Raw genomic sequence first — 19,114 nt, 5'->3', positions numbered from 1 at the left:
TAATAAGTAAAGATAAACTCAAATTTTTTAATTGTAGAAGCTATGATATGACTAGAACTTGTTAATATAACGTACATAACGTATATACAAATTAAGTGAGTTGAGGGGTATATCCAATATTCTTAAACACCACACCACACGATTAACAGAAGCTTCCTCCATAATGCTATGTGCAAGAAACCTCAAGGGTTGAAAAAACACTAAACTATATTGGTTTTACAGTTAACTTGTTTTTCCATCTTATCGTTGTATGACAATATTAAACTAAGATAATTTTGGAACAAAATTCAAGAGAAATATGTTTTAATTATCTTTACAAAATTCAAGAGAAATATGTTTTAGTTATCTTTACCATACTAAAAGAAGGGATTCGGGATGATCATTTTTTTTTTTGTCTATTTTGTCCCTTCTACATGAAAATTACAATCATATTCATAACCAAACATAGATTTGTAGGTTACATATTAGAAGTAAAGGTTCCAATTAATATTGGTTTATTTTATGACTTAATAATAAACAATGAAAAGTTTAGGAACAAATTGGTGCACTCATCAATAGCCATTAAAGACAATTAAAAAAGATAAAAGCTATTCACATTCTAAACCCTCTAAATTTCTCTTTAACATTTCAAGTTGTACAACAAATTGAGTAGACCATTTTTTTTCCATCCCTATAAATAGTTTCTCATATTCTTAAGGAGTTTCATTGCTGAACAAAGAAGAATTGTACCGAATGACTTTAATTCAAGGTATATCTCGATCTTATATTCAATTTTTTTTAAAAAAAATATTTATGTACAACTTGAAAATCGTGTTAAGAAAATGTCATTGTTGTAATTTTTGTGTGTTTGTTAGTCTCGTGATATGATTTTGTTGTGTAAAAAGGTTTTTACTTGTAAAGGAAATTATTGCAAAACAACCACTTCTAGTATTACTTTTGTAACGAATTTATCTTATCTTACAACGTCTAAATGATAATTTTTTAATTTAAAAAATGACCTTCACTTCATTCTTGCTTATTTAACATATTTTTACACTGAATAACGTGTTCTAAAAACATTTAATCTCAAATTATCAATCTCTCCAAGCATGATTAGAGGATCTATGAAATTCCACGAATCTATGAATAGAGATGTTGTGAAAGTATGGAAGAAAATCGTCTCGTCAAGGAGCTCCAACATCTAATATAAATAAATTTATATAAAAAAAATTATTTTAAATAAAAGTATAAATGAATGAACTCCCACTAATTAATCCTAAATTGACTAATCACAAATAATTAATGATATTAATTAAACTACTTAGATTAAAATGAAAATGAATGGTTAATATAGCACATGGTTTTACTCTCTCTTATACTATACATCAAATTTGAATACAAAATTATTATTATTATTATTATTTATTATTATTATTATTATTATTTAAAAACATAATAAATAATAAATAAAAATCTAAAATATTTATAAAAACGTGACTTCGTCAAAATCCCCAAAAATTTCCCCCAAAATTTCAATGGCTCTTTTCTTCTCCATTTCTAAACTTCATCTTCAACCTAACATCAACATGCCTCTTCCCGATCAAACCCACACCAATTCACCGTCGCCGGTCCCCTCAATCCCTTCTCTCCGCCGTGAAGATTCCCCCAACCCCATGGATTTCAACCCTTTTGCCACCGTCCCCTCAATCGTCACAGCTGCGGATGTTTCCCTCCCTTTCGAGACCGATTGGTTTTCCGACTCGGATTCCGAATCCGACCGTGATGTTAATTGTTTTGTCACTGATCTTTTCGAGAATCGTAGCTTCACCGATCCTTTACACGATCATGATCGAGGTTTGGATTCTGTGCTGGACCCATTTACGCATTCTGTTAACGACTTGGGCGTTTCGGGATTTGAAGATAGCGGTGAGATTGTATCTAATTATATTGAGGAGCTGTGGTCGACGTTCGGTGTTGAATCTGATACACGGGTTTCGGAGGTGGATGTAAGCATGCAAATTGCGGATTCTATTACTACTGGCCTTCGTGTTGTTGATGTGGATTCGGATTCCGATTCTGATCCTGGGATGATTGGTGCTTTGCAACTCGTGACAGGGGACGATGTCGAGAATGATGGTAATTGGGTTGAAAGTTCCAATCCTGTCTCGGATACCTTCAACTTTTGTTTTCAGGGTCAGAGGATTTCGTACGAGGATTTTGAATGGGAGGAGATTGAGGAGCGGGTGGATGAAAGGGAAATTTCGAGCGTAGTGGTTGATAGAGCTGAAGAATTGTCTCTTGCATCGGGTTTTTCTAATGAAGAAGAACCTGGAGAAGAGGCGGGTCGATGGGAAATCCTATTGGTAATGAACGATATCGGAAGGAATAATGATGCTGAGGCGTATATAGCCGATCAAGATGATTACATGTATGCGGCAGAATACGATACCCTTTTTGGGCAATTCGTTGAAAACGATAATGCTTTGAAGGGTAGCCCGCCAGCAGCTAAAAGTGCTGTGGAGAATCTTCCTCTGGTTGAGTTAAAAACAGAGAATACCCTGGCAGAGGAAGTCGTTGTTTGTGCTGTTTGTAAGGATAAATTTTCAATGGAAGAGAAGGTGAGGAAGCTTCCCTGTGGTCACTATTACCATGATGATTGCATTCTTCCATGGCTGAATATTCGAAACACATGCCCTGTTTGCCGGCATGAGTTGCCAACAGATGATCCAGATTATGAGCGTAGGCAGAGTCAGAGGGGAAGTGGCGGCCTGCAATCGGATTTGCAGGTCAGGTACAATTTTGAACTTATAGCTTAATATTAGTGCAATATGTGAAATGCAACCTGTGAATAGGGTCACTCTTAGATAAAGAAAGTTTCTTACGATTTTGCATTTGTAAAGGTTTTGTGGTAAGTATTTCTTTTAAAAATTCTCTGCGTGGAATGGAACTACTAGCATTGCTGTTGATACGCTCAAGTTGTCCTCAAAAGGTGTCCATTGTGATTCAATGCTTTGTAAGTTTTAGTCATTAATAGTAGGGGGGAAATTATATCTCTTACCCTTTTTTTTTTTGAAAGATCATCTCTTACCTTGTTGAGTTCAAATTAGGAATTCTAATGATTCAGACACAAGACATTCTAAGTACTGGCCTTTGAAATTGTTTACCAGTGAAGGTATATTTTTATATGCTTGAGTATCTGTTGGTAAACTTGTTAAATTAGGAACCTCCTTTCGTAAACTAGTGTGGTGCAATTGCTTGATTTTGGGTCAAAATAATTCTGTGTTGAAGTTAGTTTAATAGGACATGGGGAGGATGATGCTTCTGTCATCGGGTTTTGGTTATTAATAATTACTTACCCATCCGGTTGTTGGATATAGAAATCTTAATGGACGTGCTTTGGTCCTATGCGTGTGTTTCGGAGTGTTATCTTTCCCTAGTATATTAAAAGTGCATTGACTAGTAAAATCTTTTTTTCATTGTGCTTGGCTACGCATGAAAAATTGTTTTATGGTTGAAGAAACATTTAGTTGAGTTTTTTTTTTATCCCCTAAAACGCAAGTTTGAAAGTGTTCTAATTTAAAATACTACGAAGTCACTTTTAATCATTCATGATATCAGTCCGAAATTGGGATTATATTAAATGAAGATTTTGTTTTTATGAAAAAAATTGTCTCGAGAAATGGCATCCCTTTTAATGATTACTAAAGTGGTGTTGTATGGATCATACATTTTTTTTTTAATTATTCTTTGTTGTTTTAACGCTTTTAGAAACAGTTTCTTTATCAAACAATCTTCCGAAGTCACAGACTTCTAAATTCTGGTGTTAGCTATTGTTGCATTGCATTTACCCATGTGTTATCTTACTTTGCCCTTCTTTAAAATCTCTCAGAAATTGTTTTATGAATTATTATTATGGTATTAATTTCTACATCGTTTGCTTTTAGGCCTTATCAGATTATCGAGTGATTAATTGATTTAGCTGTTCAACCATGGGATGACCTATCGGTAAATAAATAGCACAAGTTCGATAAATGGCTGAATAGAAATGATTCTAATTCATGGTGGGTACTTACCTAGGATTTAGTACCTACAAGTTTTTTTGAAACCTAAATGATGCAAGGTTAGATAGGCTGTCTTATGAGATTATCCAGCGGTGCTCGTAGGCTGGTTCGAACAATCATTGATATTATAAAGAATAATAAGAAAAAGAGATCGATTTAGCTGTTCAAAAAAGCCTGTGTTTCTTTCCTCGTCTATATGATGTTCGCTGCTGCTAGAACACTATATAGACTGACATTTTAAGCGGAGGGTGAGTTGTGCCGACATTTCATTCATGGTCTATATGATGTTTGGTGCAGCTAGAACAAAATATAGACCATGGCATTATTAAACAGAGGGTGGGTTGTGCATGCATTTCATTTATGTTCTTATGATGTTTGCTGCTACTAGAACACGGTATATACTACGACATTATTAAACTGAAGGTGTGTCATTCCTGCATTTCTTTCAATGATTTATATGTTGCTTGTTACTGCTAGAACAAGATATAAACTATGTCATTAAACCGATGAAGAGTTATGTGGTAACGACTTTCATTATTTGTCCTCATATTCTAGATCGTGATTGTGAATTACTTGTCAGTTGATACTATTTTTTTAAATCCAGATTACCCTTGCTCCCAAGTTTAGATTTAATGATTTATTTTGTTGTGTGGAACTCTTTCTTCTGAATTGGAAACTGAATTTTATCCCATTTATCTTTTTTGTATTCATCATTTCACGTCCTGGTGTATTTCTGGGATTTTTGTCTATAAAGGTTGCATTGGAGTATTCTTTTTCAGGTTATGAATAGTGAACATATGAGAAATTAGATACTTAATATAGCTGTGTTGGTTATAGGGTCATTTGTTGTTTTGCTTTGCAGTGTGGTTATGTTGTTCAAAGCAGATTCTTGTTTTTGATGGGTTAAAGCACTTTGAAAAATGCTGAGGAAAGAAACATTCATATTGATATGCTTAGGGAAGTTTTTTGAATTTTTTTTTTGAAATTTGAAAACTTTAAATTTAATGAAATGAGATGGTGGTGTATTTCCTTTTTCTTTATTATTATTATTTTTTTTTTGATAGAGTAATTATCTAATAACAAAATGCATAAATATTTGTAAATGAGTTAAACTCATTTTTTTACTTCTAAAAATATCGTTTTTAGATCTGTTTGGTAGCTAATTTGGGAATTGGTATTTGGTTTGAGTGGTTATTTTAAAATCTTAATTGACAAAATATTATTTGGTTTGTATATGAGCATGGACCAAACTATTTATAAAAATGGTCAAATTTTTAATTTTTTAATATAGACATCGATAGTGTTATTTGGTTAAAATTTCAACATTTATTTACAATAAATTTCATTCAATTATGAGTAATGATAAGTAAATCATTATTTTTACTATGCAGTTTCTTTTTCTAAATATTTTAAGTCTTCATCGGTTCCATAAAAGACAAAATATATTGGATATTAATTTAATTAGGTTTTGCAGAATGAGAAGATTTCAGATAATTATAATATATAATATTAATATTATATATATAAAAAAGAGATATTCGTTATGATATGAAATAAAAGCTCAATTATATACTTACATATATTCTATGACTAAAATGTCAAGACAAACATTTAATAATTGTTTTTCCCTTGTCTTTTTTAATGATTGCTTTGTTTAAATCAGGTTTAATCATCAATTGGTTGAGATTGGCTTTGAGTCAAACGGTTGCTGAACTAATTATAGTCGGTTTAGTAAATGTTCAAATCGATCTTGAATATCGATGAGTAATTGGTCGGTTAAACTCTTTGGAATAATTTTGAAATTTCTCGATATAGAACTTTCTCAAAGTAAAATTGATCGACCGATTTCAGTTTGGTTAGTTTGTTCGATTTTTTGATCTATCATGTCTACCGTTAGTTTAAATTGTTCAAGAGATCTTGAATCACCAATTTAGTCCAAAAATTTTAGGTTTGAACTATAAAGAAGAGCCAAATAAGCGGAGGACAACCTGAACTGGTATATTCTTAAATCACTAATTCAATCCAAAAACTTAAACATAAACTGATATTTAATTGGAAAGCAAATAACAGTGTCGGAGTAGAGACTTGAACTAAGGAGATCATCGAGCAACCCACTATAACAGCATCTTCAATCATCAATTCAACCCAAATGCTTAAGCTGATAGGTAAATATAAATATTTAATATCTATCTCATAGGTTATATATAACAAAGTTGATTTCTTACCCAAAGTTAATCTTCCATTATCTTGATTATAGGCATACTTTGAAGTGATTTTAAAATTGTTAAAACAACTTTTACATGGTTTTTAGAATTATTCTAAAAATGTTTTTAATCATTCAAGATCAGTTTTAGTGCTATAGAAAAATGTTTAGAAGTGTAAAATTATTTTTTTTCAATTGCTCGTTTGAGAATTACGATCTTTGGCCTTTGAAATGAGCCAAGTCTTTGTCTTATAATTTGAATAATATAATATCTAGCTACAATTTATCAATACTTGTTACTATATATACCAAGCAAAATTAATCTCTAGAAGAGAGCTTAAAGAGCATTGAAGTTTAAGGAAAAAAGACACAATGAAAGGGAATATGTATTTGAATAATATCATCATTGTCTTGGAAGTGAAAAGCAAGCACACAATCTTGGTCCCTAAGATTCGAACATTTTATTTTATATCGACATATATATTAACTATTATTGAACTATACTCGTGTTAATTAGGTTATGTGCATTTAGTTTATTATCACTATAAGAAAAATCACTTTAATTAAAAAAAAAAATCTATTAAATGTATTAGCAATACGTAAAGAGGCGTTATAAACGTACACATTTATCACATAGTAAGAAGTTTTAGCGTAATTGATTCACCACACGCCGCTAACACAAAACTTTCACCATAATGCTCATGTCTTTCTGAAAGTGTACTTTTAGCGACGTATAATATGTCCCAATTATTTTTATTACAACAGCATATTGCAAGCTTGTTTTTAAAGTATTTTTAGTAATGTAAAAAGTTGCGGCTAAATATGGATTTTAATTAGGTCCTTGTAAGTATCTTTTGAGACATTGGATAAATGTCCGTAAATTTATAGATACGTGAATGTGCACAAAGAATGAAACTATTTCACGAACACGCTTGCGTTGGAAATAAGACAATGTACTTGATAAGCCAACTCTAGAAGTTCTTAAGGTAAAAATTTTTAGTAGATTTAGGTAGCTAGCTTTAAATATACCTTTTTGTATTTCTTTTTAGCTTCTTACGCCTATTGATTTTTGTCTCACTAGAGGATCGTGTAAAGGGTTATGCAATGATTACCACTAAAGACTTCACATTTTTACTAGTGCCTATAGAAAAACTTAATTTCTTTTGTGTTAGAATCAAATCTTTGACTTCATCGTCGAAAATACAATTTTTTTTTTGTCAATTAAACTATACTCAAGTTGATAAAAGAACTTGAACTCTTTGAGTGTAAACATAATTACTAATCGCAAACTATAGTCATGGTTATAACATGATGAAACGTGTTTTCTTTTTCATCGTTTATTCCCAGCTTTAACTTGATGCTAAATCCGTAACTTAGAAAAAGAAATGCTTTCAAACCTAATAAGTCCATAGTTATCAAGGAGTAAACTAAAATACACTTAGTTCTTGAGTTCGATTATGAAATATATAAATCAAATGAAAGCTAAACCAACGAGTTAGAACAAAAAAGAAAAGGAATAATCTAACATATTAAGGGTTATAATTAAACCATTATTTCCTAAAATTCCAAATGTATTAAAATCAATGCATTTGTAGACTCAAAATCTATACTATTCTTAAAGTTTAGATTAATTAAATAGTTTCTTAAAAATCCAAGGAAAATAAAAGATATAAATAGAGCAAGAAAGATGATGGTAAGTGGTAGCTATCAAGTCAAAAGTTGCCAAAGTATTGCTAATGTGGTTATAATCATCAAAATTTGATAGTGGATTAAGATTTTAATCCAAATTTTGATGAAGAAAAGAAATGGTTAAGTGATTGTCTTAATCCAAATTAAAAATGCACTACCACTCCCTTAAATGCACTTCTTAACATATGCATGAACTAAACCACATCATTAATTCATTGCACATTCAAATTTGGAAATTTAATCACATAAAAGTTCATAATTTATTTGATGTTACACAATTGTGAGTTAATTTATTAGTGTGTATATTGAAGTGAATAAATAAAGAAGTAATGGGTTCATTTTTATTAGGAGTAGCGAAGAAAAACCCTATACGTACAAAGAACTATAAAGGAAGTGTCGATTAATAATCATTGAAAGACTACAATTATACGAGTGATTTGTAGCATGATATATATGTCGCAAGAAGAATCAAAGGAAGACAACTTATGTACGAATATCTGATTGCTTTCTTTCTAATGAATTCGTAATAGGGTGGATGAATAATACATTTTTGTCAAATTTTTTCCCTTTTCACTGAAAGGTCCAATTCCATCAAGTATTTTTGACAGTCGACTATCCACTTTCTTAAGAAAGTACATAATTACTTTTTGACTCGTTAAATATTAAAGATCGTTGCTTTGCAAAGAAAAAAAATAGTAAATGAAAACGTGATCTATAGACTATTCATTTTCAAAAATTAATAATATCGTACCACAATTGAACCACACACAAACATAAAATTAGAGTAGATTGAAATCATCATAAAGGAAAGAAACTTAAATTTATTATATATGGAAAGGAACATAACATAAGTGAATATTTATGTAACATACAAAAATAAACAATTGCAATTCCATAAATAATTATAATATTAGAGGGAAAAAAATAATTAGGAGGATACATTATTTACATCTCCATTCACTTTGTTCTTCAATAATTGAACAACAAATTATATTCTCTCAATTTTTTTTTTTTTGAAAAGGGTATATAAGAAAAGGGAATTAATAAAATGGGGATACAAAATATTAACAAAAGATGGATTGTGAAAAAGAAAGAAAAAAGAAAAAAAAAAGGAAACTTGGCCATTTGTATGAAGAACACAATTGGATGAATATGAAGGAATAGAAAGGCAATAAAAATAAAAGCATCTAAAATAGGACAAACACTATAAAGATGTTTTGGGCATTTTCTTCTCTCTCTCTATATATATTATCTAAATTAATCACCAACTTATACAAACCAATAAAGCTCCAATAATGAACATTTTGGACTCTATCCTATACTTTATAGGACACCCACCACAAAAAAGAGAGAGAACATCACCAAATGCCATTCAACAAATACATATTTTGAGGTTTCTTTAATGGGGAGCATTGAAAAGTTGCCCATTTTCATATCTATTGTTTTTTTTTTTCAATCTCTCTATGGAGTTCTTCTCGGATCAAAATTCGTTGTACTTACAATTCTCTTTTTTTAATTTTAGTTCCTACTGTTAGTGATTTGTTTGAGATACTGAATTGAGTTATGAAATTTGAAGTTGATGTGTTGAGATTAGAAAGTTTGTGTTTGGAGTGTATAGCTGTAAGATGAAGTTTCTACATAAATGTACAAATTAGAGAAAGAGGAAAGTATGAAGTTTCTCGATGACTCGGCAAATTTTAACCATTTTTAGTTGGTGGGTCAAATGTGTATCGTATGTTTAATTTTAGTCTATGTACTTTTAATAAATCTTAAATTTAGTTTCTCGAAGTTAGTCCTTTTTACTAAACTTGAAATTTTATCGTGGAACTGCTGATAAATGCAAAAAAAAAAAAAGTAATAAAGAAACTAAATTTAAGATTCATTGAAATCGAACAAAATTGTAAAGTACGGAGATAAAAACGTACGTCTTTTAGAAAAGAAAACGTGAATTGACAAGTTGAGCAATGGGAAGGGTAGGAGGTAGGGGGTGGTGGCACTAAGCCATGCGCACTCTGCCCCACAAGTTTTCATCTATCATCACCTTCTCTCTTGTCTTAATCTCTCTATTTTTATTTGCTATTTCTTTTTCTTTGCTTGCTCCATCATCCTTCTTAACATAATCTTCTTTCCCCCATCAATTTTTTTTTTTTCACTTTTGTATATAATGGATTAGTCCAAGTACCCTTTTAATATATAAATATATATATTATTCAATACCATATTGATTCATAAAGTTTCAAAGTAGAGAGAAAAGGAGAAAGAAAAGATTGGTAATCAAGTTGGTGTACATTTGTGTATTGCTTTTAATGAAATAAAGTCTCTAGTTCGGTTAAATCATTTAGTTAGGTCTAATGGTAACGTATACGTCAAAAGGTGTATAGTTCACTAAAATACTTGTATAACTCTGAGTTATGCAGTTAGACGTTTATTTGATACGTTGATCACCTTTATCTCAAGTTACTAGTTCGAATATATTAAATAACTGTTGTAGGCAATCTAATCTCTTGCCTACCATTTTTCTTAATAATAATATTTTTTTATTGGGTGTTGTCTATCTGCACAAAACCTTAAGCCATAGATCTAATAAAACACTGTCAAATTTGAGAAGTACTTCTAATTGACAAAAACAACTTCAATAGTAATAGTGAACTATTCTCTAGCTTCACTTTAAAGTTGTACAAAAATCCATGAATTCACCACTCTAAAGGGGCAAAGAGTATATGAATATCCATAATGTGATGTACACTACAAGTACAATTGCAAAAATGACAGAACAAACTATGAAGTTTCTGATACAATTGGACAGGAAAACATACTGAAATCTGTACTTTCTACTCAAATCTCAAACAAACTTTAAGATGAGTGAAGGAGAGAAAAAGAGACAAATGAGGTAGAGAGAGAGAGATGGTCAAAATCTTTCTAATGACATTGTTGACTAAGCTGTCCACTCAATCAGACAAGAGCCTCAAGTGTGGGGAAGCAGCAATTTAATTTACTTTTGTTTTTCAAGTTGCTCTTTTTCTTCTCCAGTAAAGATTATGGTATTACATGAATCAAAGAAAAGCTCTTTATTGAGTGGAAGACTAACTTTCAAAGCAAGTACACAATTACTTGCAAGTGTGGCTATTTCCCTCCACCAATCAGACAAGATTTTCCACTCTGAAAGTAACTTTTTACCTTGTTTGAGTTGAGTGTGGTTAGGACCTCAGCTACTCTCTACGTCTTTTAGCAGCTAGCTAGCAAATTGTGAGCTTAGATTTGACCAGATTTTTAAAATAGCTTGATTGAAGCAATCTTATACGGTTGGCCAATACTTTTTTCGAAGCTTAATATTGAAAAACTCTGGCATCTACTGTCCCTCGCTCAGATCACATAAACTTTACAATGATTGAAGTAACAAGACGAAGAAATGATGAACTAAGGTAAGGTTTATGAGTTAATCTTATTTCCCCAAAATCATCTATTCAACAAATCATCATGAAAAAAAATGCTTTATACCAAGGAGTGCTGGGTGTCAACAACTTTTATGCGACGTCGACTAGGACTCTTATTGTTATGAAAACAACAAATAAAGAAAATAAAAAACGTAAGACATAAAGCAATAAAGAATTGACAAACAGATATAAGTGGTTCACTAATAATGCATTATTAAAGAGAAAATCAAGAATATAAAACAAAGAAGCCTTTAGGTTAGAGAGTTTGTATAACACACTTCTCTAAACCCTAAGGTAAAAAAACGTAAATGGACAAATACAGAAATACTATGAATTGCGAGCCCCTCGCACTTGATTGTTGGGAGAGCCAAATAATAGATTCAAGGTATTCAAATACTTAAGATGTGAGATCACATTGAAGTTTTCTACTGCGTCTAGAATCTAGATCTTCATCAACCGTGGGAATTCGTATATCATGTTAATTTTCCTAAATATTTAGACAAGATCTTTCATGCAATCAGAGAGTATGATTGTATAGTTTCTCTATGTATAAAGAAACTAAAGATCTTAATTATAGAAAAGTGCCTCCTTTCACCTCAACTTTTAAATTTTGTCTTCATGTTGAGGTCACAATTGTCTTCATTGTGCTAAACAAATATATATAGGGACTTGGTAAGAAAGTAGTGGTTAGAAAATATAGACCTTTTTTATAATTGTTTAAAGAGAAATATGAGACAAGATGAGGCCACCAATAAAAGATTTGAGTACTCTGTTTCTCTCAGCAGTGTTTTTAAATGTAGTCCATTTCAAGTGATGCAATAAATAAGCGTGGGCTTATCTATCTTTACAAAACTTAATTTATAACTTTACAAGAATACAATATAATATGATAGTGCCTTGAAAAAAAATTGAAGTTTTTTCAGCTACTTCTGCCTTTGTAGTGATATCCTCCCTCTTTTTCTTTCTCCTTTTCTATCTTTTTGTGGGAAGGTGGGAGAAGGTTGAGTATGCATTTAAAATTGTAGCCATTATCTTTAATTATTGCTCTGAAATTTCTAGGATAAGTGTAAATGATTGGATCAAATTGCACTAATATAACCAAAATAAACCTGAAGGGAGAAAAAGTATCTGCCAAGAGATTTGCATCAGGGACAATTTTGTATTCTTACAGTCTTATCCCAGAACTCATGAATTGATGAAAGAAAAGGTTAAAATGGTAGACGTAGAATTATATTAAGATAATTGGTATCAGTACCTGTACAATTCAGACACCAAGAAGAAAGAGACGTACCTGTAATATAACCTCCCTTTTGTGTTATGATTAGTTCAATCTCACTCATAGCACTAATGGGAGGTTGGTCATAGTTTCTCTATTAGGTTCTTGGCAAGATTCGATGTTTCTGTTTGGGTTTCGGTATCAAAGACCTTTGTAATTATCCTTTAGGTAGTATCTTACTTGGTTGGAAACCCTCTCTATAAAGGGAACTTACAAACTTGTTTTTTGTTTTCCTTGTATTCTTTTTTTTTTCCCCTCCATAAAAGCAGTTGTTTCTATAAAAATAAATAAATAAATAAAGATTCCGGGTCAAGTTATTGGAGCTGATTATTTTAAAATGAAATTTAAATATTGAACACTATTGGGTATTATAGTTTCTTTTTGAGCTCTACCCTATGAAAGTTGATGAATAGGGATGTGAAAGAAGGCTTTGCTTGCCTTGTCCATTTTCTTTTTGCTTACGTCACTAGATTGAATTGTCTAGTAGAGATACTTTTCTAATCATTCTACCATAACAATAATTATACCTCCCACAATATGTATGCCCTCGATGTAATCAAGATATGATGTGAAAAATTATTCAGAAACATAATCAAGTCTCGTGTGTGTGTGTATATATATGTGTGAATCATGCTTATATCACAAACACATACTAATAGACATGAAGTAGTCGAAGCAGGAAGGAAGGAAGGTACAAGATATAGTAGAGTACCTGGTCGATCTCATGACATGAAAGCAAAGCAGCTGTGCCATAACAGGACATGGACAAGATCTGCATGATATTCAAGTGATTCAACCTCTGAAAAGCTTTCTCAAAATCACTCCATGATCCCAAGAGTGGGCCAATGAAACCTTTTACTTGCTATAAAGCACCTTCACCACCAAACTTCCCATTTTCCCTAAACACTGTCTTCTTCTCTTCCAAGATCCAGTAAAGCTTTCAACAAGACCTTGAAAATGCAGCCTGGTGAAGTCACAAGTCTCCAATATCTCATCCCCTCCAATTTATCCCCATATGCTACTCACTTTCCCATGGCACAGAACAACTTACCTACAATGCAACTTAATGAATTCTCTAATCCTTTATATAATTTCCAAGGTCCTTCTCAAGTTCATGATTTTAATAGACAGCCATGTTTGAGTAGCAATTCAACTTCTGATGAAGCAGATGAGCAACAGCAAAGCCTTATCAATGAGAGGAAGCAGAGAAGGATGATATCGAATAGAGAGTCCGCACGACGGTCACGTATGCGAAAACAGAAGCACTTGGATGAGCTATGGTCTCAAGTGCTTTGGCTAAGGAATGAGAACCATCAGCTTATTGATAAGCTGAATCAAGTGTCAGACTGTCATGACAAGGTTGTTCAAGAAAATGTTCAACTCAAAGAGCAGACTTCAGAACTTCGTCGAATGCTTACAGAACTACAGGTCAATAATCATTACCCCAAATTCAGAGAACTTGAAAAAATCCCCCCTAACTCACCATCGGAGAGCTGAGTCAGCATCAACCAGTCATGACAAGTTATATAGATAAAGCCAGGGTGAGGAGGAAATTTTTTCCAGTCCCTTTCTCCAGTTATGATTCTTCCAACTTCAGTCTTTTCCTCCATTCAGTCTGTAGCTTCATGCACGTAGAGAAGAACTGCAATAACTTCTGTTTGAGCATCTTAGTTGATTAATGTATAATTATGATTTTTATTTTTGGCATCCAAAGACACCTTAGAGCTTCTGAACATGCTCCATATAGAAACACAGGGAGAGATCCATCATAATCCTATTTCAAATTTAGTTCTACAAACTAATCACAAACGATTTACAATCTACACAACAAAAACAGGACAGCAAATTAAGGGCAATGGTCCGTCTATCCACCAATTGGTATTTTATTTGAGTGTGTTTTAACGAAATTAAGAGCCTTTGGGAGGATTATCAGGATAGTTTCCGTCCATTTGGCTTCTTCTTGAAACAAATTTCCTAAAGCTTTTTGCAGCTATCTCATCTCTTTGTTTAGCTGACTGCATATTGATTTTGTAGCTTCTTTGAGGGAATTTCTATTCAGCTGCCCCTTCCTTTTGTACATTTTACCTTTTCCAATGAAATTGCTTAAAATTTGAAGTGTTTAAGAAGAAACCAGCACGGGAAGTTTTTCTTCAAACTAACTACGATGACAAAGTTTCATATTGTGGTGAAGATAGTAGTAGTCGTTCCTGATGTTGAATGTACTGAACAGGGAAAGCAACGAGCAGCATGGATTGGATTTCTTATACGTGATGGAGAAATAAGTGGTGGTGGATGGTACTGGTTATAACCTTTAAAAATTAGGAACCGTTTGGATTGATTTCTATCACTTTTTTTGCATTTAGAAATACTCATTTAAGTACTTAGAAAGTCAATCTATACACACCCTAAATGAACAAAAAGATATCCAATGAAATTTTGAGCACTACTGACAGCTTTTTGAGAGCCTTCGTGTTTGTGAATAGACCAGAGCAATATGTCAAAAACTTTTACATAGGACCCAGAGTAGTCTTCTGTTGACCGTTGACTACCTCTCTTTTTCTTTTAAATCCTTTTATAAAACAGAACCTTTTCACCTTTTGTTTCTTTAACACATTCTTTAGCACCTTCTGCCAATTTCCAAAAATATAAACCAATGCCGAATTCTGATATTGTACAACTACTAATCCTCAGGATTCAGATGCTATAGGACCATACAGATCCAATAAGAACTGACATAATCAAAGGAAAACCAGCCATTTCTAGTTGTACTCCAAAGATTTGAGAACAAGAAAATTGAGAAGATAATAAATCCATTGCCTTCCCAAAGAAGATTTTTTTCCTCATAATCTCTTTTACACTTCCAAAATTTTTTGATGAAGGCTCCTATAGCAGAGATTATCTTGCCTCTGGTTCCCTCTTTCTTGCAATTCTTCCATTAACTACCTTAAGAGCAAGGGGAAAGTAAAGTGTTTCATCGTCATACTCATATCACCCTATTAGATCCAACATAGTCTATTTTTATGTTCCAACACACTCCCACTATGAAGAGATCCTCTAGTTCATTTTTACATTTACCCAAATTGGGAGCACATAATACTATACTATCCCACAAACTGTGTGGGAAATGCTTCGAGCTTTTCTTAATTTATTCATTCTGATACATTACCTCCTCATCCAAATTACTAATCAAGGCCAACAACTACACAAAAATATGAAATGTTATGTACACAGTTTGATTGGTCAAAGAGTCATTCACACTTGACATCCACAAGGAGGAGTGAATTTGCAGAAAATACTATTTTCTGTTGTTTAGGGAGTGAGAATTCCTTTGTTAAATTGAATGAGCTTTTATCATTTTTTCAGTCAATGTTTGGCCTAAAAGTTAATAGGAAAAAATACTTTAAGAACTGAAAGGTCTAAATGATAAAATCTTCAATCAGTATAGACTTCAACAGTACTCCCTCTAAGTTGAATGTTTGGGCTCCAAAGAGTAGAGCTTTCTGGAGTCCAATTTTGGAAAAGGTCCAAAAGCATCTATCATATTGGAAAAGAGCTTTTTTCTCAAGGGAGGACAACTTGATGTTGAGTGGAATTCTGATGTACTTCCTTTCTTTGTTTAAAATCTCCTGCTCAGTGAGCAAAATGTTAGAGAAAAACAAGTTAGACTTTTTCATGGAAGGGGTTGATGAGGGAGGCTCGCACCTGGTTAATTGGGATACAATTTTGAAGTTTATGAACCTTGGGGCATAGGTATCAATAGTTTGAGATTGAGTGATTCGTCATCGGTAAGTAGTTGTGTTGCTTCTTAATGAAGCCAAACGCATTGTGGAATAAGATCATTGTGAGTAAATCCAGTCCTCACCTTGTTAAATGAGTTTCAAGTTATGGTTTTTAGGACTGCTTCAACAAACCCCTGGAATTACTATTTTAGCTGTTTTCTTTCCTTCTCTTAGTTTGTGAAATGTTCCATTGGGACATGTCATACACATCTTTTGGAGAAAGAATGATTACTTCCTCCCTATTTCCTATTTGATGCTCAAGTTTTATTCAAAGTCATCAAAAGTTCTCTTTAATAAGAAATTCATGGTATATAAACATATCGGCTGGAACAAAAAACCCCAACAGAATACATATGAACTTAATCTGCACAGGACAACACTCAACTCATGGAAAAGCTAAACATAGAAGACCACATCAAATTTGATCTAATCTAAGTACATTTCCAATCTCATAGCCCCTTGATGAAATTTTAAGGGATAATGTGCCACTTTCCATATTGAGGTACATTATAGAAAATCCACCAAGAATTTAATCCATTTTCAATGTTCCATTTGAAAGCTCGGGATAGTTTGAGCTGTTGTGGGTAAAAATATGGCCAAGAGATCAACCATAAGGGCTAAAGAGACCAACTTCACAAATTGGATTAAAAGATCAATAAACAATCACTTAGCTTATTAATCTCTAGAATGGGTTAATTCAGACAGATTTGTTCATCTATTAGGCCAAAGACATGTCTGAATTCACTAATTCCTGAGTTAAATTAGCCAAATGACCGTTACAAAATCAATTTTCTATATAATCAAAAGAGATTAAGTAATACGAGGTATACCGAAATACATCTTGAGTTATCTACTCTTTAGCTCTATCTTTAAAAGATTACTAACTTGATCGTCAGAGTGTTAACGCCCAAGCACTACATCAGTTGGAGTTTTCTTCTCTTGTGCAGGGCGAAGATTCAATTCCTCTAGAAAATTACAAATCCATACTTGATACTAAATTTCAGTATAGAATGAGCCAATGGTATTCAGAATCCATGAATAAAAGCATTGTTCTTCAGGACTTTTTTTCGAAAAGTTTCTCGTAAAGAAAAGACTTTAGTTAAGAATCCAGCAAACAAATCTAGCATAACTGTGATTAGTTTTCATCTCATGCTCGAGTTAAAATCTTAAAATCTACATTGGGTTGAAAACAAATCCAAGAAAAGAGCAGGAGAAAGAATCAGGAAGAACATGATTGCAAAACCCGGCGAACATCCAACATAAGAACAAGCTTTCTTTCAATAAATCTTTCGTATAAAAAGAAACCCACAAACATGGAGATCTAAATACATTTCTAAGACAATGTAATTTAGTTCTTCGTCCATCAAAAAGGGACATTCCATACCTGAAAATGCGCGAATGACAAATGGGGAGTGTATAAAAAATGGTTTTTGTTTCTTCTTTGTGATGTTTGCTTATCATCTTCTCCACCCACAAATGAAATAACTTTTTGTTCTACCTTACTTCATAGGCTTAAAAAAATTGAGATTTTAAGTTCAAAATATACTAGATTTTGAAAACAACAAAGAACAATATTTTGCTTATGTCATAAACAGTGACCAAATTTCATTTGTATATCCTTAAGAAGAGATTCATCATATGAAAATTTAGAAAAAAGGATGGAGAAGAAGCACAAGTGAAAGATAAATGCAAAAAAAATTATACATTTTTTTTTCAACTACAACATTTTTCCTTTTTCTAATGACCTTTTTACAATAAAAGTGTATAAATTACTTTAGGAAGGTGTTAAGAACTGATCTAAATTAACAAATCAAATCGAACCAAATCGATCCATTCGGCCATTAGCTTGAGTCTAATATTAATTAGAAAAGTATAATAATAATAAAGATCACCTTATTTGACCTTTATATTTAATTGTTTTGGTCAAAGAAAGTGAACTCAACTTTGGCTTCTTTTATGTATACAAAATGCATTATCATATTTCAAGAAAATCAAAGAAGGTCTAGAAGCATTCAAGGTTGCTAAGGGGAAGATTAGAAAAATGTAAAATGTAAGAATTTTGATCTTTGTCCCATGTCAACTCTTTTCCATTTTGAATTGGGTAATCTTTTAAAATGAAGTTCCAAACTAACCTTGTTTGAATTTAAATTATTAATAAGGAAAAATAGTAACATTTCGACCTTTTTTTCCTTTTCTGGTACTATACCTGCTAATATTTTGGATCTGATTTTTATATTTTCAATTATTGCATGTGATTATAAAAATGTTTTTTACATCTTCTTCTAGCTATCCGTTAAAACTCTTATTTTAACTCCAATGTTAATATGGCTGCTGGAACACTCCACAAAGATTCGCCACAGATAAGTCTCGAAACAACGAGAAGAGCAAACTCACCGATCTTGAGCTTATTCTTCCTCTGCCAAATAAAAAAAATCAAGCTCCCATCCCACATGTCGATGACCAATTAAACACCAAGGTAGAAAGGAATCACCATACACATTAGACTTGGAATGAAACAATAGATGCAATATTTAGTTTTCCACCTAAGGAGGACATCCCTAATGATGTAATGACTATAGCACCAACGAATAAGCAAATGACATGAGCGAGGCAATTTTTAGGGAGGGAAAAAACACCCATGATGCCGAGACGAGCTATAATACCACAAAACATCACAACAACTTTTCATTAGT

The 19,114-nt window shown here is 32.2% G+C and overlaps 1 protein-coding gene and 1 long non-coding RNA gene across 2 annotated transcripts; one reads left to right on the top strand and one right to left on the bottom strand.

Moving 5' to 3' along the window:
- The first annotated feature begins 1,469 nt into the window (after nucleotides 1-1,469).
- LOC103498560 (uncharacterized) lies at nucleotides 1,470-3,164 on the top strand. The gene has a single exon (XM_008461194.3). It carries the CDS (start codon nucleotides 1,515-1,517, stop codon nucleotides 2,793-2,795), a length of 1,281 nt encoding a protein of 426 aa, XP_008459416.3. The 5' UTR covers nucleotides 1,470-1,514; the 3' UTR covers nucleotides 2,796-3,164.
- Nucleotides 3,165-11,555: 8,391 nt separating this feature from the next.
- LOC107991673 (uncharacterized) lies at nucleotides 11,556-17,985 on the bottom strand. Its single transcript, XR_001763886.2, has 2 exons — nucleotides 17,806-17,985; nucleotides 11,556-14,296 (listed from the first exon to the last, which is right to left on the bottom strand). It is a non-coding gene; the product is annotated as an uncharacterized LOC107991673 (long non-coding RNA).
- Nucleotides 17,986-19,114: the final 1,129 nt, after the last annotated feature.

Source organism: Cucumis melo, chromosome 9, assembly GCF_025177605.1.
Source record: "Cucumis melo cultivar AY chromosome 9, USDA_Cmelo_AY_1.0, whole genome shotgun sequence".
In the NCBI taxonomy this organism is placed as follows: domain Eukaryota; kingdom Viridiplantae; phylum Streptophyta; class Magnoliopsida; order Cucurbitales; family Cucurbitaceae; genus Cucumis; species Cucumis melo.
Note: the sequence above shows the minus strand (reverse complement) of the source record. Positions and strands in the feature narration are given on the sequence as shown.

What these genes read in the sequence shown, in the direction of transcription:
- LOC103498560 (XM_008461194.3), top strand. Translation starts at nt 1,515, where the DNA reads ATGGCTCTTTTCTTCTCCATTTCTAAACTTCATCTTCAACCTAACATC.